Source organism: Aptenodytes patagonicus, chromosome 3 (genome assembly GCF_965638725.1).
Source record: "Aptenodytes patagonicus chromosome 3, bAptPat1.pri.cur, whole genome shotgun sequence".
Classification (NCBI taxonomy): domain Eukaryota; kingdom Metazoa; phylum Chordata; class Aves; order Sphenisciformes; family Spheniscidae; genus Aptenodytes; species Aptenodytes patagonicus.
Window position 1 is genome coordinate 24,759,422 of NC_134951.1, and position 25,330 is coordinate 24,784,751.

The 25,330-nt window shown below is 40.0% G+C and overlaps 1 protein-coding gene across 7 annotated transcripts in view; it reads left to right on the top strand.

Annotated features, from left to right (window-relative positions):
- ARHGEF10 (Rho guanine nucleotide exchange factor 10) overlaps positions 1-20,427 on the top strand; it is a 127,037-nt gene extending 106,610 nt beyond the window's left edge. For all 7 annotated transcript variants that reach the window (XM_076332892.1, XM_076332894.1, XM_076332895.1 and 4 more), the window contains 3 exons: positions 4,604-4,778; positions 12,641-12,763; positions 14,766-20,427. In XM_076332892.1, the coding sequence (XP_076189007.1) occupies positions 4,604-4,778; positions 12,641-12,763; positions 14,766-15,280 (813 nt within the window). In that variant the 3' untranslated portion in view covers positions 15,281-20,427. The remainder of the gene's footprint in view (positions 1-4,603; positions 4,779-12,640; positions 12,764-14,765) is intronic.
- The last annotated feature ends 4,903 nt before the right edge of the window (positions 20,428-25,330 follow it).

A 25,330-nucleotide genomic window follows, 5' to 3' on the forward strand; every position in this document is an offset into this window, starting at 1 on the left:
GTAGTTTCATTTTTCAGCTGTTACTACAAGTTTTCCTACAAAAGCATCACAGGAGGTTTCTTTTCATTTCCAGAGCGCTTTGTAAACTAACCTGTCCATTGTATTCAGAGCTAATATTATTATAGATCCACTGACTTTTATAGCTATAATTAAAGTACAGGTAATGATTGCTGCAGCAAACAACACATAAGAAATGGTGCAACTGGAAATGGTGCGTATGGGTTGAATAATTTTTTCTCGACACAGATAATTTTATTCAAGAATTTGTTTATTTTTTGTATGACTGCCTGAGGGTCATCTTTTTTATTCCACACAAATATCCATACCATAGCATGTAATCTTCCTCATAGAATTGTGAACAAATGATTTTCTGTTGCCTCTTTACTGGTCCTAAGACATATGCAAGTACTGATCTTGTTTTCATCATCTCACCAGACTAAACAGCTCACTAATGTTTTCGCTATTGCTGCCTGCTGAGTTACCTGACTTGTTTTGATAACTTCACTTTGGGAAATGTAAACCCAGGATCTGCTATGATGTGCATACCATGTTCATTGACAATATTGTTTCAATATTATACATGAGGCAATTTAGACTCTGTCCATAGGGAATATTTTAACAGTATCAGCAGCTGAATACATCTGAGCTACCTCTTCCTTACTGTGCAGAGCAGAAGCTTTGCTGTATGAGGGAAAACAGCAGCAAGGAAATGTTTGTTCTCCCTCTGTGCCCTGTCTTCTTGAGAATTAGCAGTAATGATTTGACTCAAGATTTTTTGCATAATATTCATCTTTGCTCTATCAACAGGAATCCAGGTGTTGCACAAGGCTCAACTGTTATTCTTCCTTCTTTGCTGAACTCCTTTATATCTCCATATAATTCAAATTACAGCTGCGTTTGTTCACTGCTTTCTAGTATCTTGCATACATATTATATGCTCTGTGTCATATACGTTACCTATAAAGGCACCTGACTAGTTTTTAAGGCCATATCTGTGCAAGCCTATGAGCATATTCAAGACCATTTTGTAAACTTTGTCCTTGTGAGGCACTCCCTGCTTCATAGGTACCTCATATTTAACTGTGCATTTGCGAAGTGCAAAGTACATTATACTTGAAAACAATCTCATTCCATGCCTCCTTGCTTTTCTAAGATTCTTATTTAAGTGTTTTTTTAAACAACTATTAGTAAATGAGCAGGTTTGGCATCCTATATATTGGGTTTCGATGGTGTTCACTTTTTCTGCTTTTTTCCCCTCTGATATGGATAAGACTCTCAATTACTTGTTTTAATGATATGTTAGTGTAATAGAATGTTTTAGGAAATGTCTTTTATTGGCACAGAGCCCCAAACTGGCACAATGCCTCAAGCTCCTTGGCAAGGGACATGTGAGAAACACATCAATTGCTGTTATATATTAATTACATACTCTGATACTCTTTCAGTGAAGACAACATTTGTCCTTAGTCTCGATCCTAGATCTGACAGTTGTATTGCTGTCGGGTATAGACCTTGATCCCATAGTGGTCGCTGTGCCTGTAGACCCTTACTCTCTGTAAAGGCAGTATGCGTTTGCTTAAAAACAACAAAAAATGCCAGAGTATTTAACGGAATAAAGTCACCAATTTAATGGCATTCCATCCTGGTTTGTTTTGTCTTGTTTTTAAAACTTGGCTAATTTACACCAGTTACTCTGAAATGTTCAGCTGAATAAACAAAACAAATTAAAATCCCTATCCATGAGTGTATGTTGCCCGAGTACTGTAACTTCCTTAAAGTAGTAAAAGTCATTTGTTTTACCTCGTGGACAATGATGCCCATTATGCATCTCTCATGAAGCTTCAGAAATCGTGGTTCAGTTCTTGGCACAGCTGTTTGGTGCGAGCGAGCACCCCCTCAAAAGAAAGACTCCAGCTATGCCCTGCGCTGCTGAAACAATAGTGAGCTATGTCGGGCTGGGCAGGCAGGCTGTGGCATCCAGAATGTCTTCTGCAGCTCTCGTGTTGCTATAGAGTTTGAATGAGAGAGCCTGAGGGGAAAAAAACTGGGCTCTGAATACAGAGGAATGTAGGTATGAAAACTAAAGAGAAAAGTAAAATGGCGTTCAAGTTTTTTGATAACAAAGGGAATAAGACATTTTTGTCCCTTTGTATCTGTATTTCTTGTTATGAGAAGAAAAAAAAAAATTGAAGAAAAAAGCCAGCTATTGGTTTTCAGATAGGCGTGTAATTGAAACAGATGTCAAAGCTATCCTCTATACAAAACCGCACGTAAAAGAATGTACAGGTTTAGGGTATGTTCCTGCTCCATGTTAGAAGACCCTTTGAATGAAAAGAATAGTTCTTTTTACATGCTTCTTGTGGTGTTGACTGTATTACCGTTTACTTTAAATGTGTCTATGTGTTCAGCAGACAGCTGTAGGAAAGGCAGGACAGACTAAGTGGGAGTATAATGAGTTGGCTGGTAAAAATGGAATGTGACAAAAATGCATGTGCAAGTTGTTTACAGTGGCACCAACAGAATTGTCAGCTGCGGTCAGACCACTCCACAGAAAATTCATTTCTTAGGATCTGCTTCATTTTTCTTCTAATTTCAAACAGTGCAAGTTGCCGGTCAGGTTCACTTCAGCGGCCTTGGATCTGTCCCTGAGAAGTTTTAAAAGTCAGTTGGTCGTCAGTGTAGGGATGTATGAGTCTGTAACAGAAGTCACTCTTCTAAAATCCTTTTTGCAATGAAACATGCATGATGAGAATATCAGGAAATTTAGTCGTAAGAGCTGTTTTAGGCTTTGAAAGATGTTGTTCATGGATTAATTCTTCTGTTGAAGAAATCATATGATTTTCAAATTGTGTATATCATTTGGTAAAGAATGAATGGAGGTTACTTGAGGAAATACAATATAAATGAATATAAATGTGCCTGCCAGAGGTGCTTACCTTTCATTCTGCAGTGTTGTTATTCGACGAGTCAAAAGATAATACAGTAACACTCAAAAACTGAACCACTGCCTAATAGCTGAAGAGAAACTTCTCTGTTCATCTACTAAAAACTGAACATTTGAAGAATAGTGTTAACAAATGAAAAGAAGAAAAAAAAAATCATTCCCCTTATTTTTAAACAGCCGGTTTCTCAGTGGAAAGTACTAATTTATGGAGTAATAAAATATGAAAAGAAAATTAAGTGCCTACTAAGTATAATATCAAAAGTTACACTTTGTGAAAGCTTAAACTTCTGGTTTTTATCTCTGATCTTAGCCTGTTTGTTGAATTTAGATGGAGAATTTGAACAATATGTCTATAACCCTCATATATTCAAAACATAACTGTCTTAGGCTGAGAGCTTATCCTGAGAAACATGTAATTTAGATTTTGATGCAAAATGACCAAAATGTAACTCTTAATTGTAATGCATGGAAAATTTAAGTATACATTTACAAGGAGGAAGGGGGTACTTCTGCATTTTATCTGCAAATATAATTAAGAGTATATAATATGTAGTGTGAATATTAGAGCAGATATTTACTTCCATATCCCTCAGAGAGACATTTGTATCCAAGGAACAGTTTGTCATTTATTTAGCCAAGGAAGTTTTATGTTTATCAGAACAGCTCTCTCTATTTGATAATAGCTGCCACAACATTAAAAGGCTGTGGTTAACTTCAGAGACAGTGTACTTACAAGTCAAAACTGGAAAAAAAAACCCCTACTTTTTGTTAATGATTAAAGAACTTTGCTACAGCTTTATCTTGCACGTTAACAGGGGCATATAGAGAGGTTTCAGCCCTCCTGGAGCCATGCAGAAGTTGTAACTGTGAAGGCACTAGATCAAGGAAAAAGGTCTATCCTCAAAGTCTTTTATTACTTATCTTCAGAAGGAGGATTTTGGCATTTCTAATGAGAAGCATCAATATTTTGAAGGACAGGAAAACAAAATAGCTAATACTTGTGAAATTCAGAAGTGTCTATGAGTCGAAAAGCAAGCCACAGTGTTAAGGCTCACATTGTTATGTACGTAGTTGAGCAAATAATTGTGTATTTATATTCATAAACACTCCACTTTCTAAAGATTACTTTTTCCTTGATTCTGTTATCCTTGTTCTGAAAAGACCCCCTAACAGAACAGAAGAAAAATATTTTTTGTTTTTTAAAGAGGAGTTCTGCTGTAGATAAAAGTAACGTTAGGAAAAAATCTGCCCACTCCCAGGAACCTCATCTGTGGTAGTTTTCCCAAAGGAGTATCACTAAAGAAATACAAAATCCTTTTAAGTCTGAGCTGTTACGGGCTTGCCAGCCCCTACCATGCAATATTTTAAATAAATACAATGTCTAAGTTACTGTGAAGTTACTCTGTCGTTAGGTAGAACTTTGGCTCAAGAGCTGAGAATCCTTCCATACTAATGGTGATGTATTTTCAAAAAAAAGTAACAGGAAAATTAGCACATCATATGCAGCAGTCAGAACATATCCTGAGCAAAGCAGAGGAAGCTAGCTTTGTCCTTGACATGGAGGACAAAAATACAGTGCCTACACTGAAGAGCTGATATGGAAGGTTGAATGATGTTGTTCAGTTGCATCTCCCCACAGAGTCCTTGTTTTTCTTACAGAGCCATTTTGAAGCCCATCAAGAGGAAGGGATGGTAATCTCTCACATGGCTGTTGCTGGAGTGGGGATCTGGATTGCCTTCACATCTGGATCTACGCTTCGCCTGTTCCACACTGAGACACTGAAACACCTCCAGGATATTAATATTGCCACACCTGTTCACAATATGTTGCCAGGTAGCTGAGTCACGCTGTGCGATAACATTTTTGTTTTGTCTTTATCACTGTCGTTCTCCAGAGCGTTGTAGATTAGGCCAGAATCAGAAGGTCCATCTCGGACTTTGAGTCTGATAACTGTCTCGTGACTATTTGCTTTAGTAAATCACAGTCTGTCGCCTGCCCAGAAGAACAATGTGTGCAGCGAGCTGGTTGAGTAGCAGCTCTCCTCCTCAGAGGCTATAAATGTAATTATATAGATAAGCAGGTGGATTCTTCTGTTCAGTTTTTTTTTTTTTTTTTTTTTTGTGACTGTGAAGCAGTAGGACAATGCAGTCTGCCATGGAAATGTGTTTGCTTTGCAGAGTTTAGCATTTGCTTCTGGAACTTAGTATAAAAGTACATGATGGAGTCAATTTGCCTAGGATCCAGACCAAAAAACCACTGGCTTAATTTTAGTTACATCAGTAGTCCCAGTGAACTCAGCTGAACAACTCACATGCTGCCATTTCAGAGTGTGCTCAGTGTTTTGCTGATTGGAGCTTTAATTTGTTGAATTAAAAGGTTAGTCTTATAAGTAAAGATGGAACCTGTGGTTGTTAGGATAAAGTTTAACAGATCTTGAAGTGTTTTAAGACAGAAGCTGTTCAATCATCCCCAAATCATCAGTGTCACAGACAGTTGAACTGGCCTGTATCAGTTTTGCAAGTGAGTGGCTAGGACCTCAGGTTCAGCAAGCACATCATGTGGGAGCTGTGGCAGTGCTAGGAGAAGAGACAGACAGAAAAGTGATACTGGCATAGCTGAGCACGAGGTGTCCATGAGAAGACAACCGTTCTTTCTGTCTCTCCCTGTTTATAGACTGCAGTAGACCCAGCTTCTGCGGTTTTTATAGGCAGTGTGTGCGCCAGCTTTATTGCTTTGTTTCTAGCAGAAGCCAGTTCTTCCTGCACTGAGATTGTATTCTTACAAAGGTTAGGTATAAATCTTGCATCAAAAACATTTCACTTCTTCGGTCCCTGTCTTCTTATCATGTTTTCTTTCAGATGACGTTAGCTTTGCTGTAAAGCTCTATTTTAAATTGTGTCCATTTATATCATGTTCTAGACAGGGTGTTTTTACATGTGGTGTTTGACTGTAGCTCCAACACTGAACAGCAGCAAATTGCCTGCCTTTAAATAGGTCATTTGGTTGAATTCATCACAATTATGCAAAGACATCAAGATCAGTCGTAAAAAGATTAACTTTTAATATGCTCTGCTGTTTATAGCAGGGGGAAAAAAGGGAAGTAGGGCCTCCCTTATATGTATTTTCTGCATATAAAAATCTTCAAAAATTTAGCTTTCGTGTTCATTGCCATGGTAATAAAACTGCTGATGTAACATACCATTTTTTTTTTAAAAGAGTTTTAGCTAATTATATCTCCTCAGTGTCATTCTTACCCATTTTAGTTCCTTTTTTTTTTTCTTGGTGTCTTCACAAAAAGCACGCCAGTGAATGAAATGGAAATTTATTTCAGGAGTAGAACATTATTACAGCAAATGTTCCAAGGGAGAATCTATTCTAAAAATGAAATTAATTTCAGTTATTTAGCAGCAGCTCTTGGGCCTGTTTATATGATCCCAATAATGCTGCCACAACAAAGGCTAAAAGACAGAGGAGTAGGAGGTTTACATAATAAAGCAGCAATAAGGACCTTTTGGAACTAAAAGCAGCCAAAGAATAAATCAAGCTCTGTGTAGTATATACTGAGATTAAAAAAGAAAAAAACAAAGTGAAACAGAAAAGGAGTGAAATAGCTGCATATTTACAAAATATGTATTTGCCTTTACTGAGGATTTTAGGACTTTTAGTTTTAAAGGAAACAGCCCTGTTAGTTTTCTGAAATCCAATAGAAGTTCCTTAATATGCAAAAGTAACAGATAAGTAAAAATTCAACTTGTATTGAAATGAAAGAGAAGAAATTGGTGTAAAAATATTTCTAAGAGTCTTGAGAGATTAAAAAGGCAGGATCTCGATATAACTTCAAAGAAGCTGGACTTCTTTTGCCAAGATTTTAGTAGGAACAACAATATATAATATTGGCCCGATAGGCTACCTGGAGATGTCATCTGTGTCTTCATTTAAAGTAATGTAGATGAGAGGAACATCACTCCATGCCATTAATGAAATTATTTTGTTGTTATACAGTAGAAGTGAAAGAAAAATTTACTGTCACTGTCAGGAATGGTTACCGTGAGTTACAGTGCTGTATTTAAAGGATAGCTGTAGTAACTGATTAAGATAGAGGAGTAGGGGGTTTTCATAACCTTAGTAACCAGTTCTCATAGCATTAGATTTTCCCAATTTTGTTCTTAGGAGAAGATGGCTTTAAATATCACTGCCTACTCTCCTTGTTGTAAAGGATGTGCCTCCTTTGCTTTGAGGAAGACAACCCTGCAGCACAGTGGGCCGGACAGGATCACAGAGGAATGAAGTGTAAGGGAAATGTCACAGGAGGCGATTGTCCTTACGATTCGGCAAAGTTCAGTAACGTGAAAAAGCAGACTGTGTCTGGCAGAATCTTTTCCCTGCTGGATGTAACATTTTAAATCTGTGGCTGTCTACTTACGAAGAATGGAGCTGGGAGGGCTCTTGCTTTCTGGAGTTGTGGGAAGTTTGTGTGTAGGAATGCAGGACTGGAAATTAAACTAGGGTCACAGAGGCAACCGTGGGATAGACATTTAGTTCAGAGTGGTCCACAGTACCTTTGTTTCATATATCATCAAAAATACTTCCTAATAATATATAACAAGCTTGTGTTCTATAACAAAACGCCGAAAAAGCACAAATGCATATGAGAAAGGAAAAGAATGGTTGAGGGGAAGAGCATCATTATTGCTATAGGTCCAGGTAACTATTTATTTCACTATCTAGTAAACCACAGTACAGCTGGATTGCTTTTAAGTGGCCCAACCACAGCTCTGTTAGCTCAACAGAGGGCATACTGAGCAGCAGAAAAAATATCTATTAAGATTTGAAGACAAATATACACACTTCACTAGTTCAATGTACTTAATTTGTAGAGCAAGTTTATGCTTAGCGTTTGTGAGCTGTATTTGAAATCTCAGCAAAAGCAGCTTTTCACCAGCCTTTATCACAGCTCACACAAAAAAAATACTGTACATGAGTAGACAGTCCACTTGTTTTTTCATAGTCACATTGAATGTTTCATTATTCAAGAACATCCTTAAACATGTTTTTCCTTTCAGCTGTAAAAGAGTTTGTCCTTTTAAAGAGGTTTTTGTGACCTTGATACATGTAATTTCATTGCTCATGTGGACGATGACACGTTACCTGTTTAACAAAGAGGTGATTTCTGCTTAAGTTGCTGTATTCTGTTTATATCCATATATCCTCTAATGGCATGTGTGTTTCCTGGAAACAGATGAGAAAAGCAAAGTAAAAAAATGGATCATTTCCTCTCTGCGGAAAACAAACTATACTTTGACGCTTACAGCTTTCTTTTGTTGCCACCCCACCAGGTTCCAGACCATAAAATGCAGTTGTTTTATGATTTTACTGCTGGGAAACAATAAAAAGATTGGGGAAAATTTTAGGTCAGCCCAATAGATCTGTACAGTGGGCTTATTTTTTATATAGTAAGAGCAGCATGTGTAAGAGGATATGCACCAGTACGCCCTTGCACCTACCCAGGGTTGACTTCAGAAGATCTGTGTGGGAACACCTGAGGATTTAACTGGGTCTGGTGGTTGTTGTAACTGAGACCTGAGAAAGGGGAACATAGAGCAGAACATAGGCAATAAAAACATTTGTCCATGCATAAGCTTAATTGCTGGCTTCAGTTCTTCGTGAAGTCAAGATCTTGGTCAGGTTATTTTACAGGTTTTAACAGTTCTGTCATTGCATTGGGACAGTGTGATCTAAAAGTTGTCATTTAAAAAGATAAGAGCATTTGATTGTTTTTGGCATTTATGTTTGTCATTTTCACTTCTTGTTAATTTCTATGCTTACTGCATAACATTCTGGAGAATTGGTTTTACCTTTTTTTTCTCTGAATTTGAAATATATCAAAATAAAAAGTAACAAAATAACAAAGAAAAGTATTATTTCAAACCGTGGCTAGCAGATAACAAATTAATATTTTAAGTTAATAATTGAATAGGTTTTTTACTTATATATAATATTTTTTGAGTTGTTATGTGCTATCTCAAAGTGTATTTTCAGATGCAGACGTTTCCTGCTTTTCCAAGATTTCAAAGCAAGCGGTTTTCCTTTTGACCTCACTATATATGGATGGTTCATGCTTAAGGTTGTGCTCAGTGTTTAAGATTCTAAGTTGCTGGCTGATAATTTGCTGTTTTCACCTATGGAAATAGTAATGCATATTACCAGTTTTCACTGGTAAAAATTACCGGTTAGAAGTTGCTTCAAGGTGAAATCATGCATAGTAGTTTACATTTTAAATGCTTAGAAAGGCATTAAAGATCTATTGTTTAAAAATGTGAGCATCTTGCTTCTGCAAGGGGTTTGAGAGGGAAAAAGTACAATTGGAGTTTTTGATAACTTTAAAAGTTTAAAAATTGTACTTATGTATTTATGTTTGTACTTTGCAAAATGAGCTTTAAGTGAAATGGAATGAGGTTAAACTAACCTGCAGTTAGTTACCTTGCACTTGCTGTGGCACCAGTTGTGGGAGAGGACTCGCATGTCATACATAACCTGAGCAAGCCTGAGCTCTAAATCACAGAATTCAAATACTGATTTTCGAAAACTCCAATACACAGAGGTGTTCGGGCATCACTGTTTGAACTTCTTTTGTGCTGAAGGAGCGCCTTTGTGTGCTTTGTTTTGGAAACTAAATTAATCCCATTAATATCTCAAAAAAACCAAAACAAAACAAAAAAAAACCACACAAAAAATCCCCCCACCAAAACCAAACCAACCAAACAAAAAACCCCATCAAAAAAGCAAACTCCAAGCTTCAAAAGGTTTGTAATTTATCAATAGGCATAGACCACCCATGCTTATCTAGCTGAGGAGGGATGACGCAGTCCTACCAGCATAAACACCTACAGTTTATGGAAAACAACATCGGTGTCTCTGAAGGTCTGCCTGAGTAGACGGAGCCTCTTCAACTTACTCGTTCTTGTTACACCTGCCGAGGGTGACCTAATCATCGTGCCTTTAGGGTATTTTAGAATGTGGTTTTGGGTAGACAGAGCTGGGATTCCAGATCTGTCCCTGCAGCCTACGTGTGCCTTTTACAACACACCATTGCTGGGTTAATACTTTGGTTTTTTAATGTTCTGTGAGGAAAGACTTGAACTGTGGTCCACCTCCTGCTTTCCAGCTGAGTGCTTTGGGCTACAGTCAAGCTGCTCCTTCCCTGCTTTCCCAGTGGGTCTGTGATTCATACATCCTTGGATGTAAATTGGCTCAGCTTCAAGGGACGAGATGGAAAATGCATTCATTTGTGATACACCATAATTAAGGTCCTTTTCCAAAGTGTGGAACATGCAGGTTCATCCAAGTTATACCAGATGAGGAATCCAAATTCCCTACTTACTGATGAAGTGATTAACAACTTGAGAGCTATGATGAAGATAGGAATGACTGCTGTCTTGCATGTAAGGTTAATCATAAATCCAAGGACATGTAGGTTTTGAACCTGGGAGATTCCAGCAGTTTAAATGCTCCTCCACATAAACTTGGGCCATGGCAGAAGTTTGGGCAGGCAGTAGTTTCCATTTCTGAAACTTGGCAAGGCCATTTTGAAAATCCATCTAAACTGAATCAAACATATTTAGTAAGCATTGCAAGCAAAAACTACTTTGTTTTTACTGCTATGTTTAAATACTGCTATTTACTGAAAAATAGCAGTCCCATAAATAATATGTGGTAGAAAATCATAGAATCATAGAATAATTTTGATTGGAAGTTACTCTGGAGGTCAGGAGGTCAGATTGGAGGTTACTCTGCGCTGGGTCAAAAACTGGCTGGACGGGCCCAGAGAGTTGTGGTGAATGGAGTTCAATCCAGTTGGCGGCCGGTCACGAGCGGTGTTCCCCAGGGCTCAGTACTGGGGCCGGTCTTGTTTAATATCTTTATCGATGATCTGGATGAGGGGATCGAGTGCACCCTCAGTAAGTTTGCAGACGACACCAAGTTGGGCGGGAGTGTTGATCTGCTCAAGGGTAGGAAGGCTCTGCAGAGGGACCTGGACAGGCTGGATCGATGGGCCGAGGCCAACTGTATGAGATTCAACAAGGACAAGTGCCGGGTCCTGCACTTCGGCCACAACAACCCCATGCAGCGCTACAGGCTTGGGGAAGAGTGGCTGGAAAGCTGCCCAGCAGAGAAGGACCTGGGGGTGTTGGTTGACAGCCGGCTGAACATGAGCCGGCAGTGTGCCCAGGCGGCCAAGAAGGCCAATGGCATCCTGGCCTGTATCAGAAATAGTGTGGCCAGCAGGAGTAGGGAAGTGATCGTGCCCCTGTACTCGGCACTGGTGAGGCCGCACCTCGAATACTGTGTTCAGTTTTGGGCCCCTCACTACAAGAAGGACGTTGAGGTGCTGGAGCGTGTCCAGAGAAGGGCAACGAAGCTGGTGAGGGGTCTGGAGAACAAGTCTTATGAGGAGCGGCTGAGGGAACTGGGACTGTTTAGCCTGGAGAAAAGGAGGCTGAGGGGAGACCTCATCGCTCTCTACAACTACCTGAAAGGAGGTTGTAGCGAGGTGGGTGTCGGTCTCTTCTCCGAAGTAACAAGTGATAGGACGAGAGGAAATGGCCTCAAGTTGCGCCAGGGGAGGTTTAGATTGGATGTAAGGAAAAATTTCTTTACTGAAAGAGTGGTGAAACATTGGAAGAGGCTGCCCAGGGAAGTGGTTGAGTCCCCATCCCTGGAGGTATTTAAAAGACGTGTAGATGAGGCGCTTAGGGACATGGTTTAGTGGGCATGGTGGTGTTGGGTTGACGGTTGGACTCGATGATCTTAGAGGTCTTTTCCAACCTCAATGATTCTATGATTCTATGATTCATCTTGTCCATTATTCTTGAAGCAGGCCTGATCAGACCTGGTTGTTCAAGGACTTGTCCAACCAAATTTTTAATATCTTTGGATAGGGTAGAGATTCCACAAACCCTCTGAGCAACCCGTTGCAGTGTTTGACCACCCTTATGATGAAGCAGCTTTTCTCTACTTATAATCCAAATTTCCCATGTTCCAGATTTGATCTGTTGTGTCTTACTCTATCACTGTGCACATCTGAATAGAGTCTGACTCTGTCTTCTGTGCACCCTCCCGTCAGACAGGAGCAGACAGCACTTCTAACCTCTCTTTGTACACTGTGTGCTCCAGTCTCCTGATCATCTTGGTCACCTTCCATTGGACTTGTTCCAATATGCCAATGCCATTCTTGTACGGGGGGACCCAAACTCCAACAGGGGGACACAGCACTTCTGATACAGTTTCACAGAATAAAAACTAGGAGAAAAAAGTAGTCATGAACAGGTTTGAGTCTTGAGTACAGTGTGTTATGGCAAAATATTATTGAGTATTGTGAAATGAAACACCTTTCAATTTTATTATTGGGAACGTACAAACATAGTCTATTTGTAAAAGCATATTTGTCAAGATAATCTATGTCTACTTTTAGATACTGTGGTTCAGAGATTTAGGACAGAATGTTTCAGAAGTTTAATGGTATTTAAATTGTCATGTATGTAAAGTTTAATACCACAAGCCAGCAAAATACTTGCCTTCGCGATGAGTGCTTTGCTGAATGAGAGGGTACAGCTGATCGTGTTTGCCTGAAGTTACTTTGATCTAGGCAGAGGTCATCACTCTTAAGTAACGGAGCACTTTTCTAAACTTCACAGGGCAGCAGCGTGTTTCTGTGACCAGCCTCCTGGTGTGCCATGGTTTATTGCTGGTTGGAACAAACCTGGGTATAATAGTAGCATTGCCAGTGCCACGCTTGCAGGGGATTCCCAAAGTAACTGGTGAGTGAAATTTCTCAAACGGATAGAGTACAATGGTTTTATACTGCAGATTTCACTTCTGTCAGTAGTTTGAGTGCAATCAGCCAAATTATATGTATTGTTTAGATATGTATCAGAGCTTCGTGATGAAATGATATTTGTTCTTCCTGAGCTTTACAGTATATCCAGATACTTGTCTAGTTTTGTCTCAGTTGTTGGAGCCAGGACAACTGTTTTTCTTTAGGGCGTAAGAATAGCATAGGCATTAATCCTGTCAGAGTATGGTCAAATATATGGGGATGAGAAGAGAATGCAAACAATCTTTCTTCCAGATTTGGGGTAAATAGATGGATTAGGTTTAGAGACATAGGTACTGAAAATTTAGTATGTTGTCTGACTGGTTATTCAGTATATTGGTTTTGTGCCCTTTCTCCCCAAAACAGAAGACTTGGAATATATGAGAGTATATATTTCATTCTTTTGACAATGATCAAGATTTTTGCATTTTGGAGAGATTTATTTATTGAGTTACTTTCATATTACCCCATTTGAAATACTAATGCATGAATGCTGTTGTATCACTTTGCAAATGTTTAAGCTACTAGCAGAAGCAAGATTTTAGAAGTGTGTTTAATAGGGGCTTTGCCATGCTACGTTTTGGGTTCAGAATTCTGCTTGAGCTTCTGTGCTGTGGAGGGAAGCTGGCAGATTTTATGAGGCAAGCTGTTTGCAACTTCCTTCGGGGGGAAAAAAAAGCTTATGTAACTTCGCAAAATGAAAACGAAATCCTCTGTGTTCAGCAAAATACGCAGCAATAATCCAGTATGACACAGGATAAATGCTTCTTCAAAAATATGGAACCTACGTTAGGTGAAAATAAACGCAATACAAGAAAATGCATAGTTGCAGAATCAAAAAATCTCTCATTTTATTCTTCCATTTTCTATTTTGATTATTGTGGTTTATGTCGTCTGTATATTCTTGCATTTATTTTGGGTCAAGATTTGTCAGATTTCACAGATCTAGCAACACTACATTTAGAGATCTATTTTTATAGTCTTTGATACCATATTTGGTATTTGAACTGAAAAATTGTGACTTTTTCCAGTTGTGCTTCCAATAGTGATAATTAATCTTTCTATCATTGCACTTTATGTAAAAGCAGAATATGTTCTATCATAACGTGGAATGCATTAGGGAGTTAGGGATGGACAGAGTGATTTGTAGGGTTGTGTGTTTTTCCCCTTGATAGCCTAGCTCTTTTCCATATCGTAGCTGATTTTGTAGAATGCTACTTTTTTTTTTTCTTCATTTTTGCTGTAAAAGCCACATATATTGATATTGTTATATCTTCTGAATTTGGCCGTCTGCAATTTGTTTTTCATACATTCTAATGATTTGCACAGTGTAAATCTTCCTTGTACCACCAACATCCCACTGTTTTAAATACTTTTAAAAAAAGAAAAAATAATAATTGTTCGGTCATTTCCTTATGAATCTGCCGTGGTAACTAGACACCCATTCAGAAGGATGAGTTTTAGTTCCTGCTGTATAGTGTGGAAGGGTCTGTTACAGTGAAACAGATGTTCTTATGCTATTCTGCAGAGGTACAGAGGTGCAATAGGATTAATTGAAAACCGCATATTTTGTTTGTGGATTACTGGAGAAAACTCACAGCATTACATTTGTGTCGATGCCAACAAAAAGAAGTTAGCAGCATTTCTGTGCTCATGCTGTTGTGAGAACAGAGCACAAAAGTAAGTCAACTAAAATCCGTAATGCCATGTTTCAGCTGATTTAGTAGTACAGTCCTGAAACACTTGTGGTACAATAGATTTTTTTTTTTTTTTTGGTACATTTTTTTCTGTAAACTGTGTACACACAAGGCGAAAGACAGACTGGATGCATATAATAGGGTTTTAAGAGTTACACATTTCTGAGCAGATTTCATGAACTCATTATGGTGGAACACTGTGGTAAAATAAATAATGTTCTTTAATTGTTTTTTTTCTTTTGGCTTCAGGAAGAGGAATGGTGTCGTATCATGCACACAATGGCCCAGTCAAGTTTCTTGTAATGGCTACATCTATAAACAAGAAGAACAGAAACAAATTGAGGAACAGCCTGCCTCCTGGCTCAGAACCTAAAGACGATGACCAAAAGAATGTTCTGCACAACGAAAGACCAGGCTCTTCCCTTAGTAACACCCACGACACTGCAATTTGGCTGGGGGGTTCAGTAGGATCCATTGCACAAAAAAGTGACTTGTCGTCATCTTCTGGATCCCTTACTTTGTCTCACGGATCAAGTTCCCTAGAACATAGGCCAGAGGACAGTAACATTTATGAGCTTTTGAAGGATCAAAATATCTCATTTAAAAGTAAAAGACAGAGATCCAAGAAAATGAAAGCAAGTTCAGTATTAGTCATTTCTGGCGGCCAAGGACACAGAAGAGTGAACAAGAAGACCAAGCAGCAGCGACAAGATGAACTAGTGTCTTCAGTGATGGTCTGGCAAATCCCACTATTAAATATCTAACTGAACTAAATTGAAGATACTTTCTGCTATTAAAAAAAGTCTGATATCCTTTCACAGCAAATGCCAGGTTAGGACCCAAATGGATAGACTTTATACACCCGGGAGCAGTTTCAGTAGACTTTGATCACAGGATTAAGGGTTGCAAGACAGTCTTCACATACTTAGAACATTCTGTAGCGTTAGGGTATTGGAAAACGTTTAGCCGTTGATGCTGTCCTTGATACTTAGAACAAAAAGGATCTGTTAGACACTTTCAAATGGTTTTAGAATCCCTGCCTTATTTATATTCACATTTATAAATGTCATAATTATGTTCTATAGCACTTAGGGAAGGCAAGGAACACATGCCATGTTTCATGCTGGTTTTTGCTTATGTAAATCAGCTGTTGTTTCCTTTTCCAAAGTGACATATTGCATGGACTGTAGATTTTAACAAATTAGCAAATATTTTTAAACAATAAATAGTCTAATGCAAGCTAATATTAATTTGGTAATTACTATCATAGTTTGTAACATCATTCCACAAGCCAGAGTTTGGCCTGAACAGAAGCAGTTATATTAATTGATTGGTACTTGTTTATTTCAACATAGAAAATAGATTTTTTTATTATTATTATTTCTAATGCTCAGTATTATTAAAATTTTGCAGTACAAAAAGTGCATTAATTTTCTTGGTAGGTGCAATGTGTCTGTGACTCGCCTTCGTTACACAGAGAAAGTTCTAAGGATGCTATGGCTTAGGGCAAATAGAAAATACAGATGCAGGACAGCTGTGCATTGTAGTGCTGCCAACGCATTCTCCCCCGGCAACTCAGTATCAAAGCTAGACATGGACTATGCCGTTTTTAAGGAGGCGTGCACATCCAGTAAATTAATAATGAAATTATTAATTAAATCATTAATTGGGGAGAGATATACTAATATTGGAATATCTATAGGAAGTGCAGGTAATCACTGTGGGTATAGGTCCCACATCAATTGATTTGTGCTGTGTCCTCAGGCAAACACCTATCAAATAACGTCACAGCGAAACAGCAACAGCAGAGATACAGTCATACCTGAGTGGCGGTCACCTCTTTTCACCCACGAGTTTCAGCAAAGCATGGTCTTGTAAATGGATATTGTGAAAATAGCATGTGCAGCTTCATTCACTCGGGCAAGCGGTGGCTTTGGTAGTGTTAGAGGGCGGAATTCTAAATAGAGACCTAATCGTTTCTTAATGAATTGATGTATTTCCAAAGGAAACTTTGAATTTGGGATTCCTACTGAAATTGCTTTTTGCGCTAGTCTCTGCACATGAGAAATATAAGACAAAGCCTTCAGCTCAGAAAGGCATTGCCAAAAATGGTGATGAGACACATCCTTCAGTCAACATATGTTTAATACAGATAACATGTTGAATGGAGTCACTGGGAACATCCTTTTCCCTCGTCAATAGACTGAAAGATACAGAGAAATGAGGACAGTTAAGTTTCAGTTGAATATGTGAAGTCGTCTAATACTGTCCATCAGGTCAGTAAAATGCAAATTAAATATATCCGAAGCAGAACGTTTGTCAGATGTATGCATTGACTAGAATCAAGTAAAACTTTTGGCTACTTTGGTACCATTATTATCCCAGTAAGGGGGTGGTTTGCCCTGAAATTATTTCTGCTACTTCTGATACAAACTCCTTGATTCCACCATGTTTTGTTTCAATCTGCCTAATTTAAATCAACATCAACCATAATTACAGTGTTTCTCAGCACATGACATTTCAAGGTAAATAGTACTAGAGACTGAATTATTTTGTTTGATATAAGGGTTTTTTTGGGTTTTTTTTTCAAAATAGCAGTAGTTTGGGGGTTTTTTTAAATGTTGCTGAAATTTGTTTTCTTTATTTTGCAGCAAATTTGTGTATCTCTTAAATTTTCAGTCTGTCTGCTCTAAAAAGCAAGCCTCTATCAAGGTGACCCCAAAATCAGTGTGTGGGCTGACAGAGCACCAGAGTAATGTCAGGTCTTCCCTGACATCAAGTACGCGGGACAGAGGGAATGCCAATGCAGTCAGCCTTTGCCTGCTAGGTGGCACCAAAATAGGCATTTCAAAAATCAGATATGCACCCCGATTTCTTTTCGGAGGTTTTGCCCACATCCAACATCCTGATCAGAACAGGATTCTTGAGCCATAATAGCACGGACTTCGTGAATCATGAAGGACACTTGTTACAGATGGGATTGTAGGCTTAGGGTCTTCATTACTGTTTTGTGCCTTTATTCTGTGTCTTTCGCTGTGTATCTCGCAACTTTAGTTGGGTGTTGTCAGTGTTGGCATGGGCTTAGTGTTGGCATGAGTCCTGGTGCAAAAAAAACCAAAAAAAACAGGGTGCCTCTAAGCCAGGCAGCTGGCAACGTTTTCCCAAACTTTTCCTCTTCTCCCTGGCTACTGCCTGGGCTTGCCTGGCCTGAGGGATCAAGGCCAGTTGCATTTTCTACACTCTCCCATAGTTATGGCCCTGGGAGCTGCTCTTTGCCCACTGTGTGGAAGTACTACATTGTACAGTTGTATGTATGTATATTGAAAAACATGTTAAAAGATTATTCGGTGTATAAAGCGTATATAATCTAGTATCCCTTTGCTACGCTGCAGTAAAAAGACCACAGGTTTTATTCTGCATGTTCCTTGGGCGTGGGATTCCACACCCATGCCTTCGGGACTGGAGGATCATGTCCACTCTCTCATGTGGTGGGTTGACCCTGGCTGGACACCAGGTGCCCACCAAGCCGCTCTATCACTCCCCCTCCTCAGCTGGACAGGGGAGAGAAAATGTAACAAAAGGCTCCTGGGTCGAGATAAGGACAGGGAGATCACTCACCAAGTACCATCACGGGCAAAACAGACTCAACTCGGGGAAACTAATTTAATTTATTACCAATCAAATCAGAGTAGGGTAATGACAAATAAAACTGAATCTTAAAAACACCTTCTCCCCACCCCTCCTTTCTTCCTGGGCTTAACTTCACTCCCGATTTTCTCTACCTCCTCCCACCCAGTGGCGCAGGGAGACGGAGAATGGGGGTTGCGGTCAGTTCATCACAGATTATCTCTGCCGCTCCTTCTTCCTCAGGGGGAGAACTCCTCGCACTCTTCCCCTGCTCCAGTATGGGGTCCCTCCCACAGGAGACAGTCCTCCATGAACTTCTCCAACGTGAGTTCTTCCCACAGGCTGCAGTTCTTCATGAACTGCTCCAGCGTGGGTCCCTTCCACGGAGTGCAGTCCTTCAGGAGCAGACTGCTCCAGCATGGGTCCCCCACGGGGTCAAAAGTCCGGCCAGCAAACCTGCTCCAGCGTGGGCTCCTCTCTCCATGGGTCCACAGGTCCTGCCAGGAGCCTGCTACAGCACGGCAGCCTCCATCAGGCACATCCACCTGGCATGGGGTCCTGCACGGACTGCAGGTGGACATCTGCTCTATCGTTAACCTCCATGGGCTGCAGGGAGACAGCCTGCCTCACCATGGTCTTCACCACAGGCTGCAGGGGAGCCTCTGCTCTGGTGCCTGGAGCACCTCCTCCCCCTCCTCCTTCACCGACCTTGGTGTCTGCAGAGTTGTTTCTCTCACATATTCTCACTCCTCTCTCCACTGCTGTTGTGCAGCAGTTTTTTCCCTTTCTTAAAAATGTTATCCCAGAGGTGCTACCACCGTCGCTGACTGGCTCGGCCTTGGCCAGCGGCGGGTCCGTCTTGCAGCCGGCTGGCATTGGCTCTGTCAGACATGGAGGAAGCTTCTAGCAGCTTCTCACAGAAGCCACCCCTGTAGCCCCCCTGCTACCAAAACCTTGCCACGCAAACCCAATACAGATCTTGATCACTAGGAGCAGTAAGCAGAGCCCACCACACATTCAACATCCATGCATAGCGTTACTACAGGATCTGCTAGCAATAATACATGAGAGTTTTAAAGTGAAATTCATTCTATCTTCCAGACGAAATGTAATTTTCTTCAGTTTTATCAATAAAACAGTAGAAACAAAGTACAAATCTGCTCTTCTGAAAGTACATCAGAGTTATGCCAGTGACTTCAGTAAGAACAGATCTGGGTCCCTGATTTACATTATACTATTTTGAAAATATATATCTATTTATCTTACTAAGCTATAAAGCAAAAGAGAAGCTGTATGTCTGTCTTTAAAAATACACATTGTCAGGAACTAGATTTTTAGTAACTGAGCACAAGGTACAATGTTTGTTTTTTCATATGCAGCTAACTGGCTGTGGCCTTACTATGAAAACAGGCAGGAACCAAAGTTTCTCTTACAGCTGGCAAAGAGTCTTTATAGCTGTTGTAGACTGTGCTGCTAGGTAGGCTGGATTTTGCTTTCTGATACTGCTTTTCTAGATTAATGGAAGTTATGGAACGTATTAGGGAAAAAAGGGAGCAAGTGTAACCACTACAATATATGCTACATATCTTTTCTAACACATAGTAGTGTCTTTTATAACATGAGCCATAAAACTTGTGTATTTATGTTCAAAGTATAAACTGAGAAAAATGTTTAATAAAAAATGTGATAAAAATTAACTTCAGAAGAACATTTCTCGGGTTGTCATTTTAACTAGAAGGCTAGAATTTGTGGCATGCATTAATGAATAATATATATATTAATGGACTCATGAAAGGGAAAATAGGATATGTGATTAGGACAACGAAGATGTATATTTTTGAGTTTTATAGTTTCTACAATTTAAACGCCAGCAAATGCAATTTCTGAAAATGATGCAGTCTCTTATAAGTTTGACCCCTGTATCAATGGACCCAAATAGTGTCTAAGCAGTAGAGTTTATACTATGCTGTCTACATGGAGTATGCATCAGCACTCGGGCAGCATGCATGATGCATAAAAATGAGAAGCATTAATATTCAAAATGAGTATTGCAGAGCAAAAGTATTAACAGAGGAAATTAATTTTCAGTTGCTAACTGGCTATTCATTCTAATTAATCTGCCCTAAAGGATGTATACAGAATCCCATGATTGTGTTTAAATTCTGAGACTTGTATTCATCAGACTGGGTAATAGCCTTTATGTGTGTACCTGCACTATTAAAAATAAACAAGAAGAGTTATTGAGAGCTGTTTGGTTGCTAATAAAACCTGCCTTTTTGTTCCTGTTTTTATACCACATCTCTCTAATATATGGTTCTGAAAAACATCAGAATCAAATCGCATGAGTGCAGGATAGTGTACATTCACACACCTGAAGACAGATTCTGTCCACAACTCATTATTTCTGGGTGGGAGGCTGAGGGCTAAAAATTGCATACTGCCCCTTTGAGAGAGGACTGAATATTGGGAAGGGTTTCCTGAACCGTGGTTCGGTGCTTAAACTTCACTGTTCCTCCCTCTTCTGTCCTATTTAATTTTCTGACTGCATAAAGACAAATTAGTTTTTGTGAAATGCATTTTGGGGTGAGAAAAATCTGTGGTTTGAAAGGTGCAACTATAACGGAGGGTTCTGTAAGAGTTAATCCGTGTTGGAACGAGTGATACCATGGAGTTGATACAGTATTTTTAGATTGCTTTACATATCTTCATAGTAACAACACTTCACATAATAATAGTCCCGTTAAGAAGACAGATTAATATCATCTGTAGCTAGGAAGAAACTGAGTTGAAAAGTGTTTGCCTGACTTGAAGCCACATGATGAGTCTGTAAAAGCACACAGATTAAAGCCATTGCTGCTTTCTAAGCCCATGATTAGCTCTTTAAACTGCCTCCTCCTTGCAGGCATCCTGTAGGTGCGGCTGTTGAAACTGTCTGTGCTAGTAAACTGGCCAGGACTAGGGCGACAACTTAAGCGCTGACCTGTGATCGTAGTTCTGGCCATGGCAAGGCTCTAGACGGCACTGACAGTGCCACTCACCTGGGATATTCTGGGGACTGATTAACTACATGAGCGTAAACTGTGCTGCCACTTGCAGAATAGGCTCTCTGTCTCTGGTTTCTTGATACTGATGCAGCCTAACATGTATCTATACGACCTACTTCATATGGGATGGACGCCTAGCAGTCTAGAACTTGAGACCAGTCTCTTACAGTCAGGAGACAGAAATATGTATTAGCATAGACTTGACACCTACCATACAGATACCGGTGGTTGGTACGAGGAGTCTCTGTTTGTGGTGGTTCATCAGCTGCTTGCACCACGCCACAGCTCAAGATTCTGGTTTACTTCCTTCACCCTTTCCGATTTAGGGGTTTTATAGCTATATGTTGAATCTACATCCCATTTTCCTCACAAATGCAGCATGCACGCTGCTAGATCTATCTGCTATTTGATTTGAGAAATCTAACTCAAGATTCTCAGAATTAGTTGATCTGCTGCTCCTTCATACTTGTGCTTACTTGATCACAGCATTTTCCTTAAAGGCATGCCCAGCTACCAAACTGCCAGAAACACTCTTCGCCTCCTAAGACAAAGAATCAAAATAGCAACACTGAAACAGCTTCAGATGAAAGGATCTGAAAATTTCCTAGGCAAATGAAGATTTACTGTGTGACTCCATTTGAAATGCAACAATGTCAATGCATGACCAAAAGCACTTCAAGTGCTTTGGCCAGGCTCCATAAACCACGCTATAAAGGCAGTTAGTCTTTCACAGCACGACCTTCAAAGGTGTTCAAAGGGAATTTTTTTTCCTCCAGCAGAACAGGCCTTGACAGCAGAACTGCAAGTTCTCCCGTTGTGCATATTGTTATACTCCAGGGATAATCACAGTTATCATTAACGTGTGTCCCAACCTGGAAGATGAGCCAGAACACCTAGGATTACAATGACAGACCTTGGGAGAGATGAAATCATTGTAAGAATTCACTGGAAATCCAATTTAAGGAGTATTTTGACATCAAAAGATTCAGGTGAGCCTCCAGCAGAGTTTTCTCAAGCGCTGAAGTACCTAATTTCCACTAAAATCTGTATATTTACATGCCCAAATGCAGATAACAAGAAAGGTTTTAAATTCAAGAAAGCAGATACAGCTTAGCTACAGAGTTACAGAATTTTCATTTTTGCTTTCTATTATTCCACATTGGAGAGAAATTCTATGGGTTTCACCTTGAGCATCAGGGTCACCTTGAACGTTGGCACAAAAAAATTACTAATTCACGCCATCCAAAGCAAATTGTAAAAGTTGTTTCCTGTGGGCTTTTCTGTTTTGTTCTTTCTGTGTGCACTTCAAGTTGCAGAACGTGCCTGTCAGACTATGCTAAATGCTTTTTTAATGTTCCTTTTCTAAAGAGATTTCTTTTCTGGAGAGTTGGGTAGCACAGACTGTGGGCATTAATGAGGACGATTACCTCTAGTTCAGCCAAGATTTGTAAGTGCAAGAAGTTTTCTGCCATGTTGCTCAGAGCCGTCTGTGATGCTCTTAATCCCCATCACAAGCAACTGACACCATCAGTTAACTTAAGCTGCATTTACACTGCTGAACTCGAGAGCACTTCAAACGTCACTGACACACATCCCGAGGCTGTGTCAGGCGGGATCCACGTGCCAGGCCCTTCCCTGCACGTACCCTCCTGTCCAGGCAAGCAAAGCTGGTTTTAGCCTATACCTATACATGATGATGCTTCATTGACAGAGCAGTATTTTGGAAGAAATGTACTGATCACGAGGTATTTTGCTCACAAACCAAAGAGCACATGTTGAAGAGACAGGTGGTGGGACAATCCATGGCTGATTATGACTGGGAAGAAATGTTGACTGGATCATCTCAAAGCACTGTAAAGAGCAAGGGTAGGCTTTCATTCTTTTTCAAATCCTCTGTTTTTTATTATCTTTTTAGCGAATTAGGAGACGATATGCACGTTTTCTCAACTGTTCATCTGAATAAGTGCTGTATGTTCTCCATCTTCTAACCTTATCAAATGCATTCAACCTCATTAAAAGCTGTTCTACCTATTCAGAGCATTGTTTTGGGTGATAAAATCTGCACTAATACACTCTCTTTTGTTGTGCTCCCCTGATGTGTTTTTTTTTCTTAAATTAAAAACAATATTGACCTGTCTTTGGTGCATAAAAGTATGCAAGCCAACGCTGAAGAAATCTGTATGATTTATTTTTCCTCAAGACTACTACCACTCTCTCTGCTACAAGCTGATAACCCTTCTGATGCAACCAGCCCTTTCCTTTCAATTCTGCTATTTGGGTGTATTACAGGGATGTGTGAAAACTAACACGCAAAGGCAGATCAGCTTGGGTCGGCATCAGTTGTATACAACCCATCCTGTGTAACATGCCTACAGCATGTATGGGGTTTTTATTCCAAATATACAGAACATATTTTAGGCATCTTTGGCTGCTCAGCAGAAATACAATAAGCTGTTTGTCTGTGCCAGCAATAGCATCAAACTGATCCTCGAGGCTGTTGTGTTATAATACGAAGAAGCATTTCACACAGGAGTGTTCAGCTGTCAAACACAGGATAAATTATCGTTTCTGTTTGTTTTGTTTTGTTTTTACTTTTTGGCTTCTGGCCATGAACCAGATCTCTGGGTACTGCAGGGACCACCAACATCAGCTACTGCCGCTACCTATCTGATACTTACTCCGGTATGCACAGGAGGAGTATTACTGAGTTTCACCTATGCCAGTTCCAGAATTTTGATGCTGCAATGTTTATTTATCCAAGACATCCTTGTACCAATCTAAAATACAAAAGAATAGCCTACCAACAGCTTTGCATCTGCACAGGTGCCGGTATATGTAGCAAGTCTAGACTGTGTAGGCATGCCAATCCTACCTAGCATGCTGGACACATGCCCACAATGTAATGGACTCAGCGAGTGAAGGCTGCACAGCCCACCTAATATGCTGGGTAAATAATTGAGCATGGCCCCATGCTCAGCTCCGTGCTGCCATGGGTACGCTGCCTGCAGGATTCTACCTTGCTTACTTGTAAAAGCTAGCCTGCGTACGCCTGTGTGAGCTACACTCCGACCCCGTTATCTTGGAAGGTTTAAAGCCTCTTGGTCCATAGGATATGGATTGAGTATTTCATCTGGGTGAAATAATGATTTTGTTAAATGGTTCCCAACCTCCTTAAATGAGAAATTCTGTAGCTTCGCTGGCCAAGAATCAAACCTCCTGAGATTGGGCTGATTAATTTTTGATGTGATCTGGCGGCTAATTTTACTGATGAACAGTGCATTTGCTCGTCTACCAAGGTAGCCCAGTCCTGCACGACAGCCTCAGAGCTGGGCATCGCAGCAATGCAGCTGCTACTGCAGCCGCTACTGCAGCCAGTGGGAGAAAGAAAAGAATTGCAGTACCTCTCCCAGGAAGAGCAGGGCCCTGATAAGCTCTGAGCAGATGTAAATCTCTCTGGATCGGGATGCCATTTGGTGACCCTGTCATGAGAATGGCATTCAGCTCTATTGCCCATTTCTGCACTGGAGACATCACAGTCTGACACATTCTAAGAAGAAGAAATTGAGAATCTTTTGTTTTGCCCGATGTGGACTAAACAGACAGAAAGGTATATAAGATGAAGAAATTCCTATTTCCTCATCTGGATTTTATTATTTTTTTTACCAGAGAAACATCTGATAAAATTCTTCTGTTCCAAACCATTTTCCCTTTTTATTATTGAGCGCTATTGCTGGTATGTGAGAGACAGAAAGGATGGACTGTATGTCCAGAAGGAAGTCCGCTGTATGTGACCGGGCAGGAACTAGCTCAGGTTTCTGGGGAAGAGCAGAGCAAACACCTAGCTCTTCCCTTCCTGCCTTTACTCACCTCGCTGTGCTCACCACTTTACCGTTGTTGCTCCAGGCTAATTGCCCCTTGCAGAACACAGTAATCTCAGTGAGTCCTGATGGCTAGTAGCAGCAGTTGCAAGCTCTCAGTCCCCCTGAATATTTGTCATGTTGGCTGGGCTTAAGAAATGCATGACAGGCACCAAATGATGTACCATATGAGCTGTGTGATACCTGATTTCTTTAGGACAGGGCCTTCTCTACACTGGGACAATGATTCATCTCATGTAATTTAGGTGTTTAAGAACTAATTGTC